This window comes from Geospiza fortis, unplaced genomic scaffold (genome assembly GCF_000277835.1).
Source record: "Geospiza fortis unplaced genomic scaffold, GeoFor_1.0 scaffold381, whole genome shotgun sequence".
Taxonomy (NCBI): domain Eukaryota; kingdom Metazoa; phylum Chordata; class Aves; order Passeriformes; family Thraupidae; genus Geospiza; species Geospiza fortis.
The window spans coordinates 4,504,643-4,529,200 of NW_005054348.1; the positions used below are offsets into that span (position 1 = coordinate 4,504,643).

The window sequence follows — 24,558 nt, forward strand, 5'->3', positions numbered from 1 at the left end:
GTACCAAAGCCCTGCACAGAAAATTGCCTGTAATCATGGACTCACCTCTGTCCCAGGGGCAAAATTCAGTTTCTCCAGTTACTTACTAATGTGGAATCCAAAAAATCTCCTTTATGGTTCATGGACCTCTGAAGGGAAGGACACAGGAGCATGCATGTGTATCCATGTGGGAACCAGGCTGTGGTGCTGTAAGGAGGAGCCACCTGTGGCCAGTGCAACAAACCTTGTCATGACAAAGGCCTGTCAATCAATCTTGCACCACTTGTTTTGCCTCTAAACAGGAGCCAGACTTCAAAACTCTAAATATTGTCCAAGTGGCAGGGCCAAGCAGGCAACAGAATGCAGAACTCACTGTAAAATGCCTTTTTTTTCCCAGCTGGTCTCTTTGCTGTGTTGGTTGTGGAAGCCTCTACAATGTGATTGGTCTCCTTGAAACAAGGAATCAGCTGTCCCTGGTGTCCAGCCACAGACCTGAAGGATGTTCTGCACCCTGCAGGTATTTTCTCCTCCTTCCCATGCCTCTAGCTTTCACCCTGCATATACATTGCACACACAGATTTCTTCTCAGTTAAGTTTGCATGAGAAAGCAAAACAAAAATATGCCAGGTATTTTTGCCTCTTCTTCATGGCTCGCTTAGTTCACAGTCCCTACAGGCCTCAGAAGCCCTGGGTGACTCCTGAAGGCAGACACCTTCCACTCCAGTCAAAATGATGTTTGACACTCAGCACTTGGCCTTTCCCATCTGAAGGCAGCACTGACTTAAATGATTTACCAAGGTATGTGGCAGCTCAAGAGGGCTTTCAGGGCTGCAGGGGCTAAAATTAGACATGGCAGCTCCATCCTGGCATTGGCAGCACACGATGCCCTCCCCTGCTCCAGCTGGCCCCGCTGGCTGTCACACTGGGGTGCGATGCTCCACAGTGGGGTGACCACCAAAGCTGAGCAGTGTCCCCCTGACCCAAGGGGGGCTGTGAAAGCTGCAAAAGTGGCCTTCAGTGAGACATCCTTAGTGGGGAAACCTCGTTACTGCCTCTAGGTGAAGGGCAGGATGTCTAGCTGTGTTTGCAAAGCAGGTTGAAAAGAAACAAAAAGCTCTGGATCCACGAGTAGAAAGTGCAACCAGCAGCTCCAAAGCTGGCCCCAATGTGCACTGTGGCAGGCGTTGGGGAGGTGCTGTCTCTCATTCTGTCAGCATGAGCACCGGTGAAATGCCAGGTCTGCCTTCCCCTGGAAGCACAATAAGGCCCTGTTTCCCAAGCAGGAAAACTTTTCCATTTCAGGGCAACAACTGCGTGCCACAAGCACAGCACACAGAGATGTGAGGTGAGCACCCTTGCTGAGAACAGGGACCTCCCTAAGAAAGGGCCACCAACTCCACATAGCTGGGATGTGCCAGTTCCTGTCCTACTTTGTGTGAGTGCACTGAAATATCCATGGGCTATAGCAAGTTCTTTCTCAGGCACATGTGGCAGCCTTTTCTGTTTGTAAGTGTATTTTGAATTTAAGTTTCAAAACTTAAATTTTGAATGTAAGCTCTAAATAAACTCTACTGCTTCAGCAAAGGCTTGTCTTTGTTGCATACCTGTGGGTGCCACCTCTGCAGGACACCTCAGTGTGGGAAATGATTTGGGGCTGCTGGTGGTAGACTGGCCAGCCACAATTTCATCCCACAGCAGCATTCCTGTGCAGGTCCCAGCATGGAGCCTGTCACAGTATGGGGACATTCACTCCAGCAGCCTGTGTCTCAGCTAGCATGCAGAAAGGCATCTTTGCCACCATCTCAAGTGACTTACAAAGGTCTATTTCTTGTCCTTCCCACCATGAGGCTGCTTCCAAATGACTTCAGGTGATGCTTTTTGCAGCTTTTCAGGAGTTTAAAATGATGCTTTGAGCTGTGTTCTGGCATTCAGCCAGTGGTGATGCCAGGATCAGAGCCCACTGCTTTACTGGAAGTCTCTGAACAGGAGTCTTGATGTACTTTGCATGGTCAAGAGAATACCCAAGGGATTTCAGTGCAGAAAAGTTCTTTGGAATAACTTCAACCCTGGAAAAAATGATGTCCTGTAATAACAGAATTGGCATGTTCACTCATTGCAGTCAGCTGAGGCAGGGGTGTCCTCTTGGCTCTCCACAGAGAAGAACTGTGGGCTGTGAGTAATTTGGGAAGGGGAACACTGCCATCCATCACTGGCTTCACTGAGGCTGAGACAGGCCAGGAGGGCCATGAGCACCTCGTCCTTACCATGGTTATTAGCAACTGCTCCAGCCAGGAGGTTTTCACATTCTATTTCCATTTCCTATTTTATATGTTGTCATGGTTTGACACTGGCACAATGCCAGTGCCCCATGAAAATATACTTCCCTGGTGTTTGCTGTGAGATGTGACCAGGAAATAAGCAAAGCAGGCCTCTACCTTAGAAAAAAAGTTTATTAACTAAACTACAAAAGAAAAAAAAAAACCACACACACACACACACACACACACACACCTGGAAAATGAAAACTCCACAAAAAGCATTTCTTCCTCCCCCCACCACATTTCCAATACATCTTCCAAATTTCAACTCTCCATCCATCACCCTGTAAATACTCAATTTCAGTCCATCAAGAGGAGAGGAGTCCTTCTTGGGGCCATGGTGACCTCTTCCTTGCATGCCCAGCGCTCTCACCACTGGACAAGGAACAGAGCTGCTTCAAGGGTTATCCTTTTAAGGGTGCTTTGACCAGTTCCAAAAAAAGCACAGTTTTCTCTCACTCTCGGGACCTAAAACCTAATCCACAGGCGCCCCACGGCCTTCATCTCGCCGGTCCTCAGAAGATGATAGCAAATGTCAGTGTTGCTGTCCTTGGGGGGCTTGGTTGTGCCTTACACACACACATGAGCAGCATCCCTGCAGGACAGCCTGTAAGGGCATCTCTAGGTGAAGTGAGGATCTGAGGGCACGCCAAGTTTGCAGGCAAAGACTTCAGTGGAGGTGTCCTGCAGCAATGCCCCCATCACTGCAGCCTGGCTGTCCATGGCTTAAATCCCAGGTCATCCCTTCGGCACCGGAGCAGGAGGAGGCGCTTTGGGGTGGAGGGACAGCTCTGCTGCCAAAAGGGACAGCAAAGAGCTGGGCTGTGCCACAATCTGCTCTGGAAACAGCATGACAGATGGAGCTGAGTCTGATCCTTGGAGTTTTGCTGAGAGCAGAACCGCTGGCAGATTTTCAGTGTTTCAGTTGCTGTTACAAAGAGTGAGCATTTCTAAGCCCCAGTTTATTGAGTTTAAAAATATATGTATATCCTTGTTTGTATCCTGTTGACATTCAATGTCCTTCAGGACTGTGAATGCCCCTTCCCTACAACCACCACTGGTTTTGAGTCTCCTGCAATGACTGGGCATGGAAAGAGAACATGTGCTGGGCAAAACTGGACCACTGTTTGCAAGAGGTCATGAACTGACCACATCTTGTAGGTAGCTGGTTGCAAGTGCTGAGGCTGCTAAACTCAAAAGCTAAACTCATTTTAAACGTGGCAAGAGTAACTTGAAGCCTATGAATTTTTAAACAGCCAAGCTCTGGATCAATTAAAAATCTTTCAGTGCACCTCTCCAGTAACAACTTGTTTGTGTGCCATGTGCTTTCCCTCTCTCTGTAACTGGGTTATAATCACTCTCTTTACAAAGCTCTATGTGGTGCATGCACTTGTTGGGCTTGCCTGCTCTTTTTAAGCCAGTCTGACAGCTGGCATTTGGTCCTCTCATCTCAGCAGGGTCATTGCCTCACCAAGGTGGGTTTGGCGTCTCTCAGCCCTGAACAGCTGCAAGAGCAGAGAAGAGACTGAGCCACATCACCTGTGTGCCAGGAGGATGTTGGAGATTTTGATCCTTTTTTTTTAATTTAAACTGTGAGGAACCTCAGCCTATCTTGAGGCAGTGGGAAGCTCTGAAATGCTGAATTTTCCCCTTTCATGGAGCAGGAAGCTGTTTTGCTCCCCGACTGGTTGCAGTGCCTAACCTTTGCCTCTCCAGGGTGAATGAGGATGTGGGATGTCTGCTGGTCTGGAAGCTGAGACTCCACAGGTGCTGGCAATCTCCTCTCACAGCCCTGTTGGAGCCACTGGCAAATGCAGCTTCCCTGGAGCCTGTGTGTTTCAGCTAGGAGTTGGTCAGGTTGGGCTGAGCAGCCGCTCCAGAGTCTCCCTGAGATGGACACATGGGGAAGCTGCTGCGGAAACACTGCGTGCAATGCATCCTGCAAAAAGAGCTTTTTCACTGGAACTTTAATGATTTCTTCTCTAAGTATTTCTACTGCCTGGCCAAAGCAAAAGTGTCTAAAATTAGCTTCCCCAGATAAAGACATTTTTGTCATATTTGGTGCATTCCTATCCTAGCACTGAGAGCCAGCTGTTTGGGCAGGGTTACAGAGAGCAATCTGTTGGTAACTGTACTGATCTGGCATTTCTAGCTCTGAAATTAATAGCTTTTTTATCTTTCTACATCCTAGGTTCATTTTTTCCATGCTAAGAGAGTGCCAGAAGAAGCATTATAAAAGCTATATAATTAAAACCAGAAGTGCCTCACAGTGAACTTAATTGTAAATGCTAATGGCATTTCTAGCAAAAGTAATACCCTGGGGGACTCATTGCAAATTAACTAAGAAGAACACAGTGATGTTCCTTCTATGGATTTTAACTGAAACTGTACAGTTAAAAGGAATCAGTAGTTGGATTTTTTTTCATGTCAGTTGAAATCCTTATAACTGGGGTCACTGAGTGCTGAGTAAAACCTGTGAGACCAGATTCAGAATCCACCCCTGATTCTGTTTTTTTATTGTCATGTAACTTCCCTTACCAGGACATTACCATTACAACCCAGTTTTTCCATCTGCTCTCTGGCTTTACACTGATGAAAGTAATTTGGCTTCAGAGAGTGGTGTTGGAGAGACAAAAGAGCTGGGCTCCAGTGTGAGGAAAGAGCAGGGGTGAGGCTGCAGACCTGGCTCTGATGCCAGCAGAGGGACCAAGGCTGGCTCTGTACATCACAGAGCTCTGCACCCTTTAGTGCAGAAAGAAAAAAAGAAGTTGATAGAGAAAAAAATAACATATTTGAAGAATGCCCACAAAAATCCAGTGGTCTCTTAATGGTCATGCTTTGCAAATACTTCTGCGCCTGATTTTCCAGGCATGGTGAGATGCTGGCTCAGGGTTTTTTAAACAAAGTGCTTGTCTTGATTTGGAAAGACAGGAGTCTGCTAAGGAAGGCAGGAGCCTCCCCTGAAATGGAGAATGTAAACTCTCCCCACCCCTCTGAATTGCTATAATTTTAAATTAAGGGGCTCTCAGGGAAAAATATGGGAGCAGGAAATAACAGTTCTTTAATAGGGAAGAAATAAAAAGAATAAAATAAACAATGCAGTCCACTAGAACAACACTGACAGAGTCAGAACCCAACCTGACACCCTGTTGGTCAGGGTGTTGGTGGCAGTCCAATTGGAAATGTGGCTGCAGTCCTCTGAAGTGTCAGGTGTGGTTCTGTTGGAGCAAGGGGGTCCTGTAGAGAAGGATGTATTCTTTCCTCTGAAGATCCAGTAGAGGAAGAGGCAGCTGCTGTTCCTCTGGGGAATCCCGTGGAGAAAAGCTGTGCTGTAGTTTCAGAATCTCAGAGTATATGGGGTAGCAGTGCTTGGCTCCTCCCTCTGGGCAGAGCATCTCACAATGGGATGTTATAGTTCTTATGGGTCATGCACCGATATTCAATAGTCTGTTATCAGCAGAGGTCCCGAGGAAGGTGTGAATGTGGTCATTCAAAGAGAGAGATAAGGCAAACTGCTCACTTGACAAGGTAATCAGCCATACAGATGGTAATGGAAAACATCTTGCATGCAATCTTCAACAGTGCTTTAAGGAGACTTTGCTGTAGCTGGTGAAGCCTTCCTGTGGCCTCTCCACTGAGATGCTTGCAGGGCTGGGGCTTTGGCAGGATGGCAGAAGACTGGAGAGTGAATAACAGCTCAAGATGAAAGGTTTTTCTGTGCTGAGGGTCATGAGGACCTATGGGATGCAGTGGGGTCTGGTGCCAGGCTTATGAGCTACTGGCGGTCAAACGCCTCCAAGGGAAAATGTTCCCATCCTGGCACGGGGCCCTTTGCTAAGCTGCTGCTGCAACAACAATCCCTGCTGCTGTGGAGCAAGCCTGGGGGGGAAAGGTCCCTTTAAAAGGGCAAGCCCAGGGCTGGAGCAGGCTGGACTGGAGGCTAACAGGCTCATCAGCAAGTGCCCACCTTGCCAACTCCTGGTTCTTGTTCCATCCCTCAACAGGAACCCACCCACTGAGCCCTGGAGAGCCCGACAGCCCAGAAGGGACAGCTGGCTGCCAACAGTGACCTAGGCCAGGGACAGGGCAGGGACAGGGCTCCATCACTGGCTGCAGGCCTGAGGGACCTGGCTCCATGCCTTGGCACGTTCATGCCATGCTGGGAAGGAGAGGAGAGAGTGTCATTCCTGGTGGAGAGGTGCTGGACACATCAGTGACAAGGAACTGCACAAGGCTGGAGGGGAGAAGCGCGTTTAAAGCCATAAGCAATAATTGCTTGTTCCCAGCCAGGGCTGGTTTGGAAACAACTGGTGAAAAGACCATCCAGGAGGGTACTTTGCTTTTTGCTAAGCTTGTTCCTAGTCACCAGTGCTCCTGAAATGTTACTTGTGAGACCTCAGTGATGAGAAGCTTCCCTGGGATTTTTGTGAGATTTCCACGGTCAGATGATTTGATGCCAAAGTTAGCTGGTTGACTCGAGCTTGGGTCAAGGCTAGTGGTAGAGACATGGTACAATTTGTCCTAAGACTGGGCGTTCAAAATTATTTTATCTGGGATTTTGTTCTCTTTCTCAACTTCTTTTAGTGGTTTCTGGAAGAAAAGCAGTTAAGATCTGCATGATCTTTAACATGAAATTTAACATGCCAGGTGTGCCCCAGTGAAAGCAGGTCCCTGATGCTTCACTACGTTATTAAAGTGTTTTGCAACATTTTACTTACAACTTTACATTTTCTCACTAATAAGGCACTGCATGGCTCTTAGTGACTGCTAAACCACTCTCCTGGCGAGATGGGAGACAGGATGAAGCAGAGGGCAAGCATGAAGCAGTACTCTTGTTGGCGGGACAGTGGGCCAAGAAGCTCTCATCTGTCGGTCCTTTAGCAGTGACTTTGGCCAGACTGAGTTTCTGGAGCTCAGTGTGTCTCAGACTCAGGCCATGGGGTGTGCTGAGGGCTCAGAGGCAGTGGCACAGCCCCGGGCAGCAGCTCCAGCACCTCAGTCCCTGCAGCAGCCACTGCCTGCTCTGCTGCCAGCCTGGTGGGAGCTCAGAGGTGCCCTCCTACGTGCCCTGAATCACTGGCAGCAGCTCAGTTTCTCCAGGACAGAGAAGTTATGAAGAAAAGCTTTAATTACTGGCCACAAACATCTGCAGTATTCTTGCCCTGGAGCAACTGAGCTGCAGCCAAACGGGTGGAACCCAAAGGGATCAGTGCAACACTCAGGCCAGAGCAGGATTTCTTAAACATAAGCTTATAGGCACACACCAGAAGTTTCTTTCTTGGCAGATGTAAGATCTGAAAAATGTGTCAAGGAAAGCAGGATATTCAGTTAGAACTTTAATAACAAACAGCTGTAATAAAGCCTGGGCTTCCTACAAGTCAAAATAAATTTTGCCACCAAGCTAAGTGGAGCCAGTGCTCCAGCTCACATAGCTTGGAAATGTCAGGGTGGAGAGGACCCATGTGGTGAATTTTCTCCTCCCAGCTGAACTCTGGTTTTTCTTCCATTACCTTTTCTTCTTCTCCCATCTCCATCGGGATGCCACTGCATCTTTTCATAGCAGCCAGCACTTGACAGCAACAAAAACATTTCTCCTGAGATAATTTGCACCTACTGCAAGTGGGAGATTTTCAAACACTGCCTTCAACTCTGGTTATTGGACTTCAGAGAACAAACTCAGGAGACAAATGACCCATTGAACTTCAGAGTCACTGGCACTCAACACTTTTGGTAAGAAGAGAAGCCAGGGCTCGGGTCAGGCCCTTGTGTAAACCTCTGTTTGGTCACTGAAGTCAAACCATCCAAAAAGCACAGAAGACTCTTTCTTTCCCCCATCCATTTTATTTTCTTTTTCATTCCCTTGTTCGTTTTGGAGACAAGCATTATAGGAAAACTTCAGTAAGCTATTTCAGGGCAGCTAAACATTTTTTGATTTGTTGGCATCCCAGTCGAATCCTGACTTGCCAAGGGCATTTAGCCCTATGTCTTGATCCCGCATAAGGTCCAAGTCTCACAGCCATGTGCCCAGCTACCCTTTGAACTTTTTAGAACTTTTTCCTAATATCCAACCTAAACTTCCCCTGACACAACTTCAGGCCATTCCCTCAGGCCCTGTCACTGGTCACCACATTACGGTTTTGATCTCACAGTAATCTACAGTAACATAAGGATTCAAGTGGGTGATGGGCAAACTTGGACAGCAAAGCCCAAGGGTCTGTCTGTAAATAATGCCCATAAAGCTGGGTTTGTCTCCCAGGGACGTGATTTGCAACCTCTTTGGGGGATGCAGTTGTTGAGTGATCAGCAGGACTCTGCCTGCTGGGTGCTGCACCAGCACCCACAACCATGACCTCAAAGGTTGTCCCAAGCTCAGCAAATACCACCAAAGTCACTGCTAAATCAGTCAATCAATCAATCAGTCAGTCAGTCAGTCAGTCACCATTCTTCAGTCACAGCATCTTTTCTACTCTGCCCTTTCAAGTCTTCACTCATACATCAGACTGCTGGCTCCTTGTGCTGAGACAGTGCCCAGATGCTGTGGATTTGCCTTTAGTAGAGAACTTTTAAAAGTTGAGAAGAAGCTTAGACAAGATTAAACCAAATTATGTGTAGGGCAGATCCTAAATATAGTTGGAATACCACCCTTAGTTGGCTGTGGAGTCTTTCCAAACCAAATTCTTCTTCAAATGCCTTTTTAGCTGCTGGAAATCCAGCTCGAGTACAAACCAAATTGTTTTTCGAAGTACATTTCTGGAAGATGATAGATGTGAGCATACAGAAGAAAAACTATCCTTGTGGCTGCACATTTGATTCTCTTACACTTTGGGAACTTGCTGCACATCACAAAAGGCAGGCAGTGAGACTACCCAGTGGCCTCTGCTAGCACCTTCCTTTTTTGAGATGCTTTTAAAGCCTACACATGACCCATTCTTTCCCCCATCCTTCTTGGGTGAAGGAACAGCTGTGTGGTGTTTCACTGACAGCTGGGGCTAAACCACAACATGCAGTTTTCAAATTGCTTCTGCAATAATGATCCAGATACTGCTTTGGATTACCTGGACATACTGGTGGGAGAGTGTGTGTGTTAGGTTTAAGTCTATTACAGTGAAGTACAAATAGATTTTAGTCTTTCCAAATCTCATCCTGCCCCCAGTTGTCAAATTACATGATGAAGCAAGGATATCTCCCCATATAGATTAGCTTAATGGCTTGAAAAAACAGCTGAAGTGTGTCGATTTTTTTTCCCCCCAATATAAAAAATTTGCTTTCTAAATTCTGAATCAAATAATTCCTGGCTGTCTCTCAGGCAGATTCAAGATGCCCCAAACAACTCCAATGGCACCAAGAAAAGCTGAGTATCAAGGACAGCAGACAAAGCAGCACAAAAACCTTGACAGTTCTATTTAAAGTGACTTTATTAAAACATTGTTAATATAAAATGTGACCAAATACAATTTCATTTTTGTAAGAATGTTTAATAAAAACATATTCAAGAAAGAAGGAGCATCAACTCTTGTCAAAGCACAGGAAAAACCTACCAGGATAAGTAAAAAGTTCTGCAGCATGTTCTACCAGCTGGTCCCAATGTGTATTAGGGTCGAGTTAGCCGATGGAAGAGACAGGCAGCCCCGGTTCTTCCCTAAGAAGCTTTAAGGTATTACCAGAGATTTAAAGTAACCCTCCTTGACAGTAGGAGACTTTTGTTTTCAGCTCTCCCCAAATCAGAATAAGATTAGAATGTGCATCTTCATTTTGGATTTACTACTTTTCAGCAGCTGAATGTACAGAAAATCAGATTCACTGGTAACTGGAAACCCCAAGATTAACACTTGTTAGGTTTAAAAGGAAGGTGCAAGTCAATATCAATATTAGACCTAAAGAATTTGTATTAAAGTTCTTCTAAGCTGTATTAACTCTGGATGCTTGTAGCAAATGCTACAAAAGAAAAAACAGCGGAAAAGTCCAGGATGGTAACAACAAATATCTTCTGAACTGCTGAATGCAGAGATAACATCCACGAACTACAGGAGTTTGTACATCTCAGGAAGAATGGACAAAAGCTTTCAGAAGCCAATAAATAAGAGTATGCTATACAATGACTTTTACTCAGTGGTGATCTTGCCATTTAGCTAAGGAACCTTTTAAGAAAACACTAGAAAAGGTGGAGGTTTTGGCCTTGGTGTTTTGGTTTTTTGTGGGTTTTTTCTGGTGGATTGTGGGGGCAAGAAAAGGGGGATATGCTTACAGCATTTTGCTTGCCCAACAAGTAAATTTTAATGCTCTATCAGCACACTCTGCTTGTTCAGAGCAAGCAGCACACCAATTAGGATTCTTCCAGGACATTGCAAACTCTTCCTGTAACAAGCAGAAAAAATCCTGCTGCATCCAATTCTGCATTTAACTGCCCCTGGCACTGAACCAAATGTCAAGTGCTAATCCATGAGAAGCCTAGCACGACTATGGCTTAGGAGATGGTGACCTTCTTACAGCCTTGGCTGGGACCCATGAGAGCCCTGTGTTTTGCCTTCTACCCCAAACAAATGCTATGGGACTATTGCTGAGGTAAAGGGAAAAGTCAAACCTTTGGCATTGGAGCAGACCAGTCACTGGCTGTGCGTGGGGGAATTAAGGCTTCAAGGTGAGGTAAACACAGTGAGAATCAGGGTGTAAATCATGCTGCATTTCAGAGACAACAGATCCAAACGACAGCTACTCTTGCTCTCTACATTTTAAACACCAAAGATCATTCAAAAGCAGAACTGGAGGCAACACTGCCAAGGGCCACCTTGAGATGCCTCTCTGCACCTTAGGAATAAATGTAAGCCAGATGTTGAACACTAAAGAGGATGAACCCACAAGGAGGAAAAAGCACCAAAGTTGATGAGTTCTTGAGACGACAAGCTGCTTAAAAAACAAAAAAGCCTCACACTGCTGTGACCTCCCATAAACATAGTGGTTTACTGACACAAGGTAATCTACACTCCAGAAACTCTCAGTGCTGTAGTTCCAGCACTAGTATTATAAAGAATTATGCTCTAGTAAGGAGGCAGTGAAATTGTATTCCCTGAAGAATTTCTCCAATTCATTAGCTGTTGTCCCACTTCCTTCTACCCACCCCCAATCTTCAATCCAAACACCAGAAACACCATTTCCCCAGGTCATTTTTCTAAAACTCTAAAGTTATTTTAGCAGATTTGTAGGGTACAAACACAGTGCTTTTTTGGATCCATCATTTTGGCAACACCTTTGCCTTCTTCAGAAGAAAAACTGTCTTCAGTAAGTGGTACAAAAGATACTTTCAAAGGAAACCAAATCTAGAAATCAATGCAATTCTGGATGCTTGCCTTTCATACTGTTTTTTGCTAGTTATCTGAAGCATGGTTGGAACCACTGCACGTGCAACACTATTTCTTACAAGCCATGCTAGCAAGGTTTCCACTGAAAACTGCAATCTGGTCCTGTAGGTTCCATTTCTAGGATACAGAGATTCTCATTTGTGTTTCTTTGACATGTGTACAGTAACTTCTCCCATCCTCTCAATACAGTAGCTACTAAAAATTTTAACAGATATTAAAAAAATATCCAAATGAAACCACACTTCTATCACTGTTTAAAAAACAAAAACGCATACGGTATTACAAAAGTTTATACAAAGGCAACATTTAAGAGTTTGAAAGTTACTTCTAGAAAAAGACACAAATGCTAGTAAATTAACATACAAGGAGAAAGGTGTTCCACTCCTTCCCCAAAATTGGTTTGATCTGTTTTGAAGTATCTTTTACCAGTTGTCTAGAAAATCAAAGCCAGTCTTCAAGATAACATTGCTTGTACTAGTCTGCAAAGTAAAAAAAAAAGGGAAATTAAGATGTAGTTGTTAATTATTGTATTACAAACTCAATATTTGACTGCCTATCTAAAAACTGAAGTCTAAAATGTTGTCTGACAATATTTCAAGATCTTTACCATGCTCTAGGATACCTAAGTACCTACACCATAAAATGCTAAACATGACATGGAAAAATACTCACAGTGCCCAAAAAGGCAATTCCAGATAAAAATAAAATTATTCTTGTGGTCTGCAGGCAAAATGTTTTGGTTTTTTCCTCATGGAAAAATTCATGAAGATCAATTTTTCAGACTACATTGGGAATTACAGAGAATGAAACAGACACAGAAGGCAAGCATCATTAATTCAACAGATTGTCTGTTGCAATTAGAGTCAGTTGTTTGCAGAAAACTACACAGATTAAACTTTGATGACAAGTTATTTACTACTCTATCCAGAACATACTCACTCCTGCAGGGTTAGCCATGACATTTAAGGTGATTCTAATGTTTAGGAAGAGTATTCAAGAGGCACAGCTGAGTCTCTGGATTCTCTTCCTAGAGCATGGCTTCCCAGAACAGGGAAGATAATCCAGAAAAGAAGAAAGGAAGAAATTCTTGTAATACATGAAGTTGTCTGCTCCTTTGTTCCCATTTTCACATGGGAGGGTTGTTTCTCCACAGAGAGAAAAAACAGGCTTTTCAAACAATTTCAGTTATCTTGAAAACATTCACAAAGGAACTGAAACTGTTAATTTGCAAGAAAACATGTTAAAGCCTTTAACTCAAAATAAACGACTACCGTGTTCACAAATTGTAGCCAGGCAGCTCAGGAAGCATTATCCCTCAGCTTCAGAAAATGGTAACTAAAGAAAGGGCTTCAAATACCGGAGTGGCTTAAGTATTGTTCTCTCCTAAGTGCTGCCACTTACTTCTCTTGCAGCCAGTTACCTCACCCTGCATCTTTCTGACTTTACATCATCTCATTTGGAATTTGAACAATCACAGCTGGGAAAATAGAAAAAAGGCAAAGCTGTGTGAAGTGTTGAAGGTGTACAGTAACATGTCAGGCTACTGCCAGAGCGATGACACAGATTCCAAACAGAACTGCACAGCTCTGCTTGAAGTACCACTCCTCTTCTCTACTTCACAGTTTTCAAGCTTTTGATCTCTTTCTTTTTTTTCCCCTCTCTGTATCATATCCTGCTGTTTCCTTTCTTTTCTCACAGATCAGCATCTGCTTTTTAAAATAGCTTCAATTGGCTATTGAGCTGCTTAAGGTTATTTTTTGTTGTTGGGTTGTTTGGGTTTTTTCATTTAAAAAAACATGGAGAAGGCTAATTCTGGAAACTCATTCTATTTCTATTTTGGACTTTAAGAGAAAACACATTTGAAAGCAGCACAGCTGCTTGGGACAAGGCACTGGGAAGTGGCTGTCAGGCTACTGCTAGGAACAGCTGAGAACCAGTTCACCATTCACCACTATGCTGTGTGTACCAAAAAAGTATGCTAGACCCTGGTTCACCTACTTTTCAAGTTAAAAAGCTTATTCTTTCCATTAAGTGTTTTGCTTTTGCAAATAAAACCCCACAACCTCTTCTATGTGATACAGCAACTTGTTAGGTTGCTGTCAATGAGCTACTTGGTGCCTTGTCAGCATTTCTGGTGTTAGATTTAAATTGTGCCTTTATCCTATGTGTTAAAAAGCACTTAATTGAAGTTAACACATCAAGCAGACTGTTAAATAACAGATTAAATAGACTTCTTCACATTTGAAAGACAACAATCCAGCAAGCTGAGCTATGGCTTAGTGATTTTTGGAGTCCCTAATCTTCCAGTGGCCTTGCCAGATTTTAATGTGCTGTACAGTTCTTAAATATAAGGACAGTGGGTATAGCAGTACTCACCTGTCCAGGCATTTGTGGGTCTGTAAGAATAGTACCATCAGTATCTTCCTTGTTTGTCCTAGAAGATGCCAGATCCTGTGGTGGATCAGGAAGAAAGAAGTCATCTAGAGAACTAGTAGGGAGCTGAGTAGGTCGAGGTTTCTCCCACTCCAGAGACACAGACGGGGTGCTGGGGGCAGCAGACTTCTCTGCTTTTGTTATGCTGGGCTTCTCAGCTTTGGTCATCTCCTTTGAAGCAGACTCTTGTCTGTAAAAAGAGGGAAGCGGCTTCTCTCCTTTCTCCATGGACTTGATCTGGCTGGGGGTCAGGGACTGGAACTCAGATTTGTCTCCTTCAAACTTGGAGCGCTCTGCATTTATCTTCCAGAAGGATGACTCCTCTTCCTTCCTGGGTGCTATCAACCCCTCAGAGCCAGGGGGCTTATTGGCCTGAGAAGATTTAGGGACCTGGACACCAGGTGCTGCTTTAGCAGGCTGCCTCTGCTCGTTCTGCAGCTGGGCACCACCTTGCTCTTGTATGGAGAGAGATGCAACGCTGAACTCCATCTGGCTCTGTTCAGGGACAGAAAACAGCATTTCAAAGAGCTTCACACTGAGACAGTTTTGACTTTCTGACCCTGGTGCACACAGATAACGCCTCAGCCCACTGCGAGACAGCTCTCAGACAACAGATACCACAGCAAAGCTAACTTAATTCCTCCATAAATGTTTATCTTTGTAGTTTCATAAAAATAATGATTTTTAAAAGTCTGATCTGCAAGCAAACATAAAGTCACAGACCTGCTGCAGGAGAGACAGAGAAAGGAATTGTATTGGAGTTACTCAGTGCCATCTAAGGCAGCAGTGCACAGCATGCACAGCACTGAAACATTAGAATAGCAGCACTAAAACATTACAACAGCTGCAGATGCATTTTGAAAGTCAGAGATGCTTTACATGAAAATTTTAAGCAAAAAAAGCTTCAGAGTGTAGCTCAAAAAGGCAATTTTCCATTACAGTCTTTGAAATAGCTGGCTCCAGGTCCATCTGCTTCCAAAATAAAGGATTAGATGTAATGGGTATGCATGACATAGGTGAATCATTTTATAATTCTAATGCCCCTCTGAAGGAAGAGAAATAATTCCAGCAGGACCATTCTTCGCCTATTCTTGAGCCCTGGTTTGCTTTCACTTGCCGTGCTGAGATAGCTGTACCCACTTTTGAGAGGTAACACTGGCCCAAGGAAGCAAGTGACCACAGTATGCATGAAAATGCATGAAAAAAATCTTACAAGTCACAGAAAAGTGAACAGTACTTCAAAATGTTTGCTTTACTTACCACCACCTCAGTAAAATGATTCTCAACTAGCTAGACACTCTTCAGGCTAATAAAAGTTAAGCCTTATTACCCTCTGAGAAACATGTAGCATATGTGCCAGGAAAGAACAACCTAATACACAGACTTGTGTTTGCAAAAAGGGACAAATAATGCAAGGGAAAAAAAATGCCTTTCCTGTGAAACCTGTGTTGTTGTCATCATGGGCCTGATTGGGTTTGAAAAAAACTCAAGAGGACTTGTAGCTTTTGCTACAAGTTGAAGTTCATTACAAATTTGTAATGTTTTTTCACCATTCTACTTCACTGCCCAGCCTTTCCTGAATAAAACTGCAATAGCATCTATGGGCTTCAGTCTAAAACAAGTCCTAGTTGCATATCATTTTCACTGAAGTGTTTGATCTCAAGTCCTACATTATTGTGCATGTGAAGTTCAAAGGGGCTCTAGATCTAGCAGGACTCACAAGCCTAGTAGTTAATATTCAGAAACTTCTCATCAAAGAACAACTGTTAACCCAGCAACTGGTTATTTATAAAACAATTTTTTTTAAAACAGTCAGTAGCTGACTACACATAATTTGATTCATGGACTTAGATCTGACCTTTCTAAAGAATTAGATGCATGGTTTTTCCAAGGATGTAGGCAAGAGAGCACCAAGCTCTGTGTTCTCATGAAGAATATACTGTGCTATCAAAAGATGCAGAACATAAACAAGCTGCAAGTAATTATAGCTCAGCTAGAATAAGGTGAGGGCAAGGATACACACAAGTCTTACCAAACAACTCAACACCCCACCCTGGCTGCAAAAACCTATGAGGAAAAATCTTAGTGCTCTGATTTATTTTTTTTAAACAAGTCACGACGTAAAATTAAGAGCAGGATATTTACTCACAGAAAAATTTTGCATAAACAAACCATGGATGCAATGGTGTTGAGGATTATTTACAGTGACTGCCATTCTCTATATTAAAATATAGGGATTTATTTCCCTAAGCTCATTTGGCAGTACTACTGAATAGTGATTTACCACCCTGAAGTTAAGATGCTTTAAGACTTTAGAACTGATAAAATCCCAGCTTAAAAAAACACACAACACAATATCAAATAGACCTGCAATTCCCCAGTAGCCAAGAGAAAAAAACAAAAGGCAGATTCCAAAAATCAAAGACAGGTTAAAAAGAAAAATCCATCTTGGAAGATTTAAGTCATGTAGAAATTAAAACAGTGCTACTTTTTGTCCTGCAGCAGTCTGCTGTCTTCTGAATAGCCTGTCCTGGGGCTCACACTGGGGATGACAGTAGCTAAAGGCCATCACAGCAGCAGTCACTTTCAGCAGAATGATTCCTTCACCCCCCAGCCCAAGGGAGAGGCAAGATCAGTGCCCAGAGTGCAGAGCAGCCATCACAGCCCCCAGGTCCACCAGGGCAGCGTTGGAAATAAAATCCAGAAAAAACACCCATGGAAGGGAAGTATGGGTCTTTTAAAATAAAAATTAGAAAAAAAAGTAAACCAACAAGCTGGCTCTGCATTTCAAGAGCGGATAGCCAGACAAGCTGAGCCAGGCCTTCTGAGAAGTTCTCAGGTATGGAGCTAAAGCCACTGACTGTGGTAATATTTAATGTTCTTTTTATGGGGCAAAACATCCAGCTCAGAGATGTGGTTTGGAAGCGGCATCTCGCTCCTAGCGTAGAGAAGAGCGTGGCACTGCAGCAGCACCTCAGGCAGTGCCTTTCCAACTTCAGTGCCTTCCCTTTCCAACCTGCTCATGGATGCATGCTCTGGAGAGGATGTCCTCTCTGCCCTTTTGTGCAGGGACCACAGGGTGCACCCATTTCAGAAGACAGGACCACCTGACACTTGAGATTGCATATCTGTCTCACAGAATGCGCTGGAGATCAAACAGCTCACAGCCTCACACAGAATAGTCCAAATGAAAATACTTCCTCAGGAGTTTTCCTTCTCCCACAAGGAAGGCAAAGAAGACAAGACTACCCCGACAGGTTCTGAAAGCACTGTGTCTCAGCATGATGTAAATACAGCTCTGAGAGGTCACAGGGAGAATTCTGCTTCTAGCCTTTAATTCCAGAGGCCAAGAACTTCTGGGGACCAGTCACAAGATATTCTGTTTTCCCTGAAATATATAATGCTTCTATTTGACTTCTGAGGTTATTTAACACATCTAAGCCCCTAAGAAATGTAGCTGACGAAAGAAAATGATTAATAGGCAATATCTTTCCAGTCAAAAAATTGGCAATAAAACACCCTCCCCCGCAAGGAAAAAACAAACAACAGAGCAGCAGCCTAAGTAGGAAGATAATTTCACAGAGATAGAAAAGGCCCATGTGTGAAACACCCTGTGCTGATATCTAAGTAATGAGTAGTACTGTACACTCTAATGAGTCACTAGACCCTACAAATGTGATTTTAATTAGAGTTCTGCTCTCAATTTCTTACATCAGATTGCAAATTGGCAACTGGTTGCGTCAGCAGGAGAAGGAAGGAACCTATATTTAAAAGACAGCAACCTCCCCCTCCCTCCCAAAAAATGCCTTTTCCTTTGGGTTTGCCAGCCATGAGAATACCTTGATGCACATCTCTCCTGGCCCCAGCCAAACTCAGGGTAGCAGCTCACCTGTTAAGGTTTGCCTTCCCCAGGCTGGGCACAGTTGCTGCGAGCTGCACCTGCCCATGCAGGGCTCAGAAGCAGAACTGCACTTGGGGCACTCCACCAGCTGCCACCCTGGGGAGGCAAACACTGAACAGTGGGGTGTGATTTCATGGTCAGAAGTGAATTGTCTTCCAGGCACAGTTTGGGATTCTAGAGAGAGGGTTTCAGTTCCCCGCTGCTTTCATTGATTTTGTATTACTTTACATGAGCTGCAGTTTCTGTACATATAAATCCCCATCTGAGGAATAAAATAAAAATATTTTCTTTTTCCTACCATCAGTCCAAATGGTATTTCTGGGAATTGTTCTGCCCAGAAAGTCTCAAGAGTTTAAAGACAGACTAGCACAGTCCCAACTGTAATTTCTAGAAATTACTGGAATTCAAATAAAAGCTATTAACAGCAGTAGTATTTTCAAGATATTGCATGGGCAAGTCTTTCTCAACACATTAAGAGAGAGGGGGTAGAGAGTGCATGTGAAAGCATGCACAAAGAAGTATTTTGAGGTAGAGCAAACCTAGAAGCCTGTGTTCTTTTCAGTCTTATCCCTCTGGTCCCAAACCACTGCAAGGGTTTAAATAAAGGATGTCCTGTCTTGATCATTTTTCTGTATCATAAATATAAATAATATTATAAATTGCAGGTTTTAGGAGGCTGTATGTCCATCTTTCCATAAAAAGACCATATTAAGGTATTTAGGATTTTTTTTACTGGATTAAAGAATTTAGACCAAACTTCAGTCTCAAGGCAGCAATAATCCACTAAATTGCAATAGTGGCTGTATATACTCCTGGGAAACAATGTATGCTGAAAGAGAGGCACCAGGGGCACTGAGAATGTAATGATTTAATTACACTGTATGAAATCAGGTCTCAGTTCATAAGTACATATTAAAAACAAGATGACCACAAAGAATCCACGAACTTTTAAAGCTTCTTATTCACGCCTCAGGAATGTGTGCTATTTTACTAAGCAGTCACGCAAATGCAGCCAAAACAAATTGTTTTGCTTGGCAGGCTGAAAATTCCAAATTGTTGAGACAAAGACTACAGAAACACTGTCAAAGCAACTTGTTTTAAGCACAGCCTGATAAATGCAGAAGTAAGAAAGCCAATTTTAAAAGATTTAGAAGATGACTTTGCTTTGCTGAATGGACAAAACCAAAATAAATATAGGGCTCAAAGCAGCTGCAGTTTTTGCTTTGTTTCCTGCGCACACCGTGGGTGTTTTCAGGATCTTTTCAAGAGTCAGAAAGAAATCCTTAGGTCAGCAGAGGCAAATTGCAAGGGCAAAAAATAGAGCAAAGCACTCAAAACCAACCTAAGTAATTTTAGTCCATACAGAAGTCAATGCCAATGTTATATAGTATGGACCTTTGGAGGAAATTCCATTCTATACTCTGCTGATATGAACGGAATCCAGCCAGCCACTGTTTCTGGCTAGCTTGAGCAAGCTTGTACTGACAGTGCCTGGTTTTATGCTCAAAACCAACAAAGATTGATGCAGGTAACTGAATCCCTACACTTGGCCATACAGACTAAGATAAACCTTCAACACAGCTTCTATGACCACAGGTTGGGGTTGGTGGGGTTTTCTTTGCTCAAGAACTAGTAGTCAACAGAAGTTTTACAGCACTGTGTTTTAAGCACACGTAGTCTAAATCAAAATGGAAGGCTAATCTCAAGAGCTCAGGGATCACTCTCCTTCCAAGGAAGTGCTGCCATTTACACCAGCTTGGTAAAAATAATCACACCAAATTATAGCTTGTAACAAACAATTATGATATCATGCTGCTAAGGAAGGAAGGAAAAATTCTCTTCTGCCACTGTGTTCCTATTTAAAACAAAGCACCAACTAGGGCTTGTACAAAGAAGGATACTGAAGACTGCCTCAATTTTAGACAAAGGAAACAGTTGGTAAAACATGTTTATTACAAGTGGAACATAGCTGTTTTCTCCCCAAATCATTGCTGGGATTAGATCACTTCTGTAGCAATATAATTAGGGAACTCAGACAAGGAGACAGCAACCAGATTATTGAAGGGATTGAAGCCTGTCACTTCTTAATTTTGCTTTTTTTTTTTTGTTTGTTTGTTTATTTTAATCACATCTCAGAGGCTTCTCTTTTCAACAAATACCTCAGGGCCTGTTGAAAACAGAAGAGAATCAGCAACTATTCTACCTGTATCAAGAAAAAGAAATCTTTAGATATATATGTGTCAATTTAAAGCATTTGGAATAAAACCTATTTTCATTAATACCATGAATTAGAAGTAAATTGCAATTTATTCCCATGCTGCTCAGTGCATTCCGTGTGTTAACTGAGGTGGCAAACTGAAATAATTTCTGCCCATTACTAAATTAATTAAGTCCCCCCCTGCCCCTGCCCAAATCTAAAATCACAAAACCCATAAAGTTCTGAGTTCAGGAAGAGTTGCAGAGAAATCTTACTTCCAAGTTCAGGCATGACTCTTGTTTTCCATTTATATCCTGAGGTCCGTGCTGAGTTTCACTGAATTTTTACTTCAAACAAACCAAGAAACCTCAAAGCTAAACTCAGCCAAAATGTCATCTTTCATCTCAGGTAAACCTGAAGCCATAAATAGAATGCCCCGAATTCATAAACCTGGGTAGAGCTCCAGTTAAAAATGTAACCCACATTTCAAGACATGTTATGTCCATGAGGGCTCCACCCATGAACCAAATCACTCCCTCCAATTCAATCTTTAGTTTTAAAATGTCAGCCCTTTTGCAGTGCCAAGAGAACTCACTGCTTCCCAAGTTTTGCTTCTGAGAAGTGTTATCGTTATCTACTAAAAATATTATTTTAAATGCTGTCTAACAGCAAACTCGGCAATTTACACTGCAGTTCTACTTTGTTTGCCTTGTCTGAGGATTTAAAAATAAAAAGGTGAGACAAGAAATACTCATCTAAAAATAGTGGAGATATTCATGCAAGTGTTTGTTGTGATATGAACGACTGCAGCCCTATCTCACATTTGTGATTAAAATGAGAATACAGAAAGTTTACTTGTGACACAAGTGAAGTCACTAAGCCCTTCAACAAGGTTCTGAACAAAATGACAGCAATTCAGTACACTGTTCTCTGGATAAGTTTGACTGCCATGGAAGTAGGGAATCCATGGCACTAGCTACAGTGAGAAAAACTTGTCCATACCTTATCAACTCGAATGCCCACTGGCATCACTGTTACAGCTGAGAGCCTTCAGCCTGGGAGAATTCATGCCCTCCACTCTTCTCTACACTTCTCACTACCCCCTCACAGTTTGCCTCATGGTAGTTACAGAAAATACTCATTTTACTGCTTTATTTTCCTTTCTCAGTGTTAAAAAAAAAAAAAAAAAAAAAAAAAAAACCAACAAAAAAAGGGCACTATTGGTTTAACTGATTTACATCTCTACTTTCTTCTGCTCTGCAAAAGCCACATTCCCTTCCTTGGGTGAGCCAGAGCACATTCGTGCACATTCAGGCAATAACATGCCAAAAACCCAAACCAAACAAAAAGCTCTGCATTAAAGGTAGATCAGGGAGAAGAGTATTGTGGAAAGAACAACCCATCCTGGGGAGAGCTCATGGAATGGAAAGAGCCTCAAATAACAGTGGGAACAGGTCTGGCTCACAGGACATTGAACAATGCATTACAACACACCAACCTTCATGAACAGCTCATTCAGGTTTCCTCACATGGCACCACTTGTGTAAGGCTACTTTTTCCTCAGCTGGTACCTCATTAAAAATTGCCTTCCAGTACTACCTCATAAAAGTTAGGGAAGATCAAAGAGTAAGCACAAAGCAAGATCTCCACTTTTGAAAAGGAAGACTCAGTGGTGGAAGGATTTGGTTGAAAGACTGATACACTGGGGAAAAACCAAAAGGAAGAATCCACAGGAACCAACCAAACCATACCCCATAAATCCAGACAAAATGGATTCTCTTTTTTGAGACTTTTGCTGAAGAAAAAGACCATGCAACTTTTCAGCCCACAGCTGTGGCACAGCTTTTATTTCTGGTCAGCAAGGAGGGAGAGGGGAAAGAGGGAAACACAGAAAATCCTCCACTGGTTCCTGAACCATCACAGCTTTTAAGGGAGTTTTAAGGCAAGTGAAGACTGGCATTGGTTTCTCCTAAACTGCAGCACTGCAGGCTGCCAGGACCCAGGAGTCACATCAAGTTATAGGTTAATCAGCTTCTGCAAAGCACAGATGGGGTGCAGCTACAGGCACTGACCTTGAGCAGGGAGGGCTAAGTCTCAGGTCAACTGGATTAATTTAGTATTCACTGGCATTTCCAAATAATTACTCTGCATTAGGTTAAGATTATATTCATAAGGTTGTACATGATTATCTACATAGTTCAAGGGCAAAAAAAAAAAAAGAAACAGGGAACAGGGCAGTAGCAGCTTTCTCTGGCAGATAAGGGCAGAAAACACAAAGTCTGAAATGTGTGATTAAATTAACATGCCTGCCATACCCAGTTGAGAAAGACAATGAGCTGTGGTTTTGCTCCCAGAATTTTTCCAACAAGAACTATACTTGATTTCCCACCACCACATATGGCACAACTGTGTTTCCTCACGCTGCAGGCTCAGACAAACGGAGAACTCTGGCTCTGTGTTAGCCACATGAGAATCCCACCATAAATAATGCTTTAACAAAATACCAGAGATAAAGTGAGGTGTAAAAGAAGCCCCAAACCAACTCACCACAGAAAAATATGGTTTTTTTTTAAGGAGCCTTTTGGATAAAAAATAACATAGAGCTTCTAGCATGGCCCCAGGTTAACGAGTTTCACTACATTTGTCCTAAGACAACATTCTAGTTCCTAATAAAAAGATGAAGTACTTGATAGGCTTTCAGAAAGAATCCAGTGAAGTTATGAGATATCTGCACATTTGTCACACCATCTTCTACTACTTTACTCCTGACCTAAAAGTGAAATGCAGCTATGTTTATACAGTATCTGAGACAAGGGTCTTACTAAACGTGGAAGGTTGATTACAAAGATTGCAAGAAAAAATAAAATTATAATGAATTGGTTTTACATCTGCACTCAAAGCCAGAACATTAGTTCATGAAGTATATTTTTGAGTATCTCCTGATGTAAATCAAAGCGTATCATTTCTGTTTGATTTGCAGCATGGTCACTTTATGCTGCTGCATAGAATAAGGTGACATTAATCTATCAAGTTAACAAAATGAAGACAATAAATGCAGTAGGAGCAGTATAAAATGACGAAGCAACATAAAAAAAAAAAAAAAGCTGTTTAATTACCTTTGTTTCCCAGGAGAACGGAGCTGAGTGTTCATCTTGCCAAGTTATGTCCTGAAATAAAATTGAAGAATGACTAAAAATCAGAAGAGTAGCTTCATCTTCTCAGAAGCATCACACAGATGACATTATGTTACACTTCTGGAACTATAACAACCACTGCTACTACAGAACTGACTAAAAAGTGAAAGCACTCCTTAAAGATGGCACTGATTACATTTTAAGACTGACTGAAAGCAGGTCCTCTAAAGGGAAGGTTATCAATTCTATACCACTTTAATCTACAAAGTATGTGAAGGTTTAGCCTGGTCTAAATCTCCTGAAATGGTTTCTCCACAAACAGCTTTAAAATGCATTATATTTCCAGTCTTCTACTAGGAGTTTCTTTGGTAGCCACTAGCAACACCCAGGGACAGAAACAACAAAAGGAGAAGGGGATTCAGGGAAATCAAGTCCCATTTACCCCCTTTGGCAGACCAAAGAGCACAAGCACAGCCAGGCAGTCGTGGGGCAGTGAAACAGATGTGTGGCCAAGGCACAGCTGGATCCAGCCCCAACAGGACACATCATTGCACCACGGCAGTGACGGCGCTCTGAAATAAATGTTCAGAGGTGGTGAAGGAGCCACACAGCACCCACAGCACAAAAGCTCAAATCCATTATTTGAAGAGGCTGCATTTCTGAAAATGATGCCTAAGGGAGAAATTTAAACAGTCTCTTCACACATGGCATGCCCTCCAGAAATACATGCAGCCCACACTGAAAAAAGAAAGGGTGGAAAATAATTTGAAAAATGATTGTTGTTCATATTTGTTGAAGAATTAAAACAACATGATTGCATTTCTATTCCTAGTCATGGCTGGGACTCACTGGTACATGGGATGGTCCCGCAGGTAGAGGTGGTGAGCAGGTCACTGCCTGTGGACACGGCAGCACACCAGGGAAGGAACAGGAGTGGGAACACCGTATGGAAAGGGACAGGCCAGGAGTAACCATGCAGGATTTTCACACTCCTGCTGTTCAGAGACTAGCAGAATTCAACCATGTTTTAACACAACACAGGAACCCCACACTTCACTGTGGCTGCTTTTTTCTTCTTATTCCTGGTCTTTGCCTTTCTAGGAATGTATTTCTCAGACATCTGATAACATTCTCCTGATCTGCCCTCTCTTATTTCACCGTAGGCAGATTTTTTTTGGCCTAGAGCTACGAGATTATGATTAGAAGTGTCTAAAACCATCTCCTAAACACAAAAACATGG

At 42.9% G+C, this 24,558-nt stretch overlaps 1 protein-coding gene across 1 annotated transcript; it reads right to left on the bottom strand.

Annotated features, from left to right (window-relative positions):
* Window positions 1-9,694: 9,694 nt before the first annotated feature.
* CUNH1orf198 (chromosome unknown C1orf198 homolog) lies at window positions 9,695-23,368 on the bottom strand. The gene is made up of 3 exons (XM_005423214.2): window positions 23,301-23,368; window positions 14,030-14,581; window positions 9,695-12,132 (listed from the first exon to the last, which is right to left on the bottom strand). The coding sequence occupies exons 2-3, from the start codon at window positions 14,573-14,575 to the stop codon at window positions 12,076-12,078; spliced, it is 603 nt and encodes a 200-aa protein (XP_005423271.1). The 5' UTR covers window positions 14,576-14,581; window positions 23,301-23,368; the 3' UTR covers window positions 9,695-12,075.
* Between the last annotated feature and the right edge of the window lie 1,190 nt (window positions 23,369-24,558).

Excerpts from the sequence above, each read along its gene's own strand:
- CUNH1orf198 (XM_005423214.2), bottom strand. The coding sequence starts at position 14,575 with ATGGAGTTCAGCGTTGCATCTCTCTCCATACAAGAGCAAGGTGGTGCC. Across the intron at positions 12,133-14,029 it reads ACCCACAAATGCCTGGACAG|ACTAGTACAAGCAATGTTAT; the intron begins GTGAGTACTGCT and ends TTTACTTTGCAG.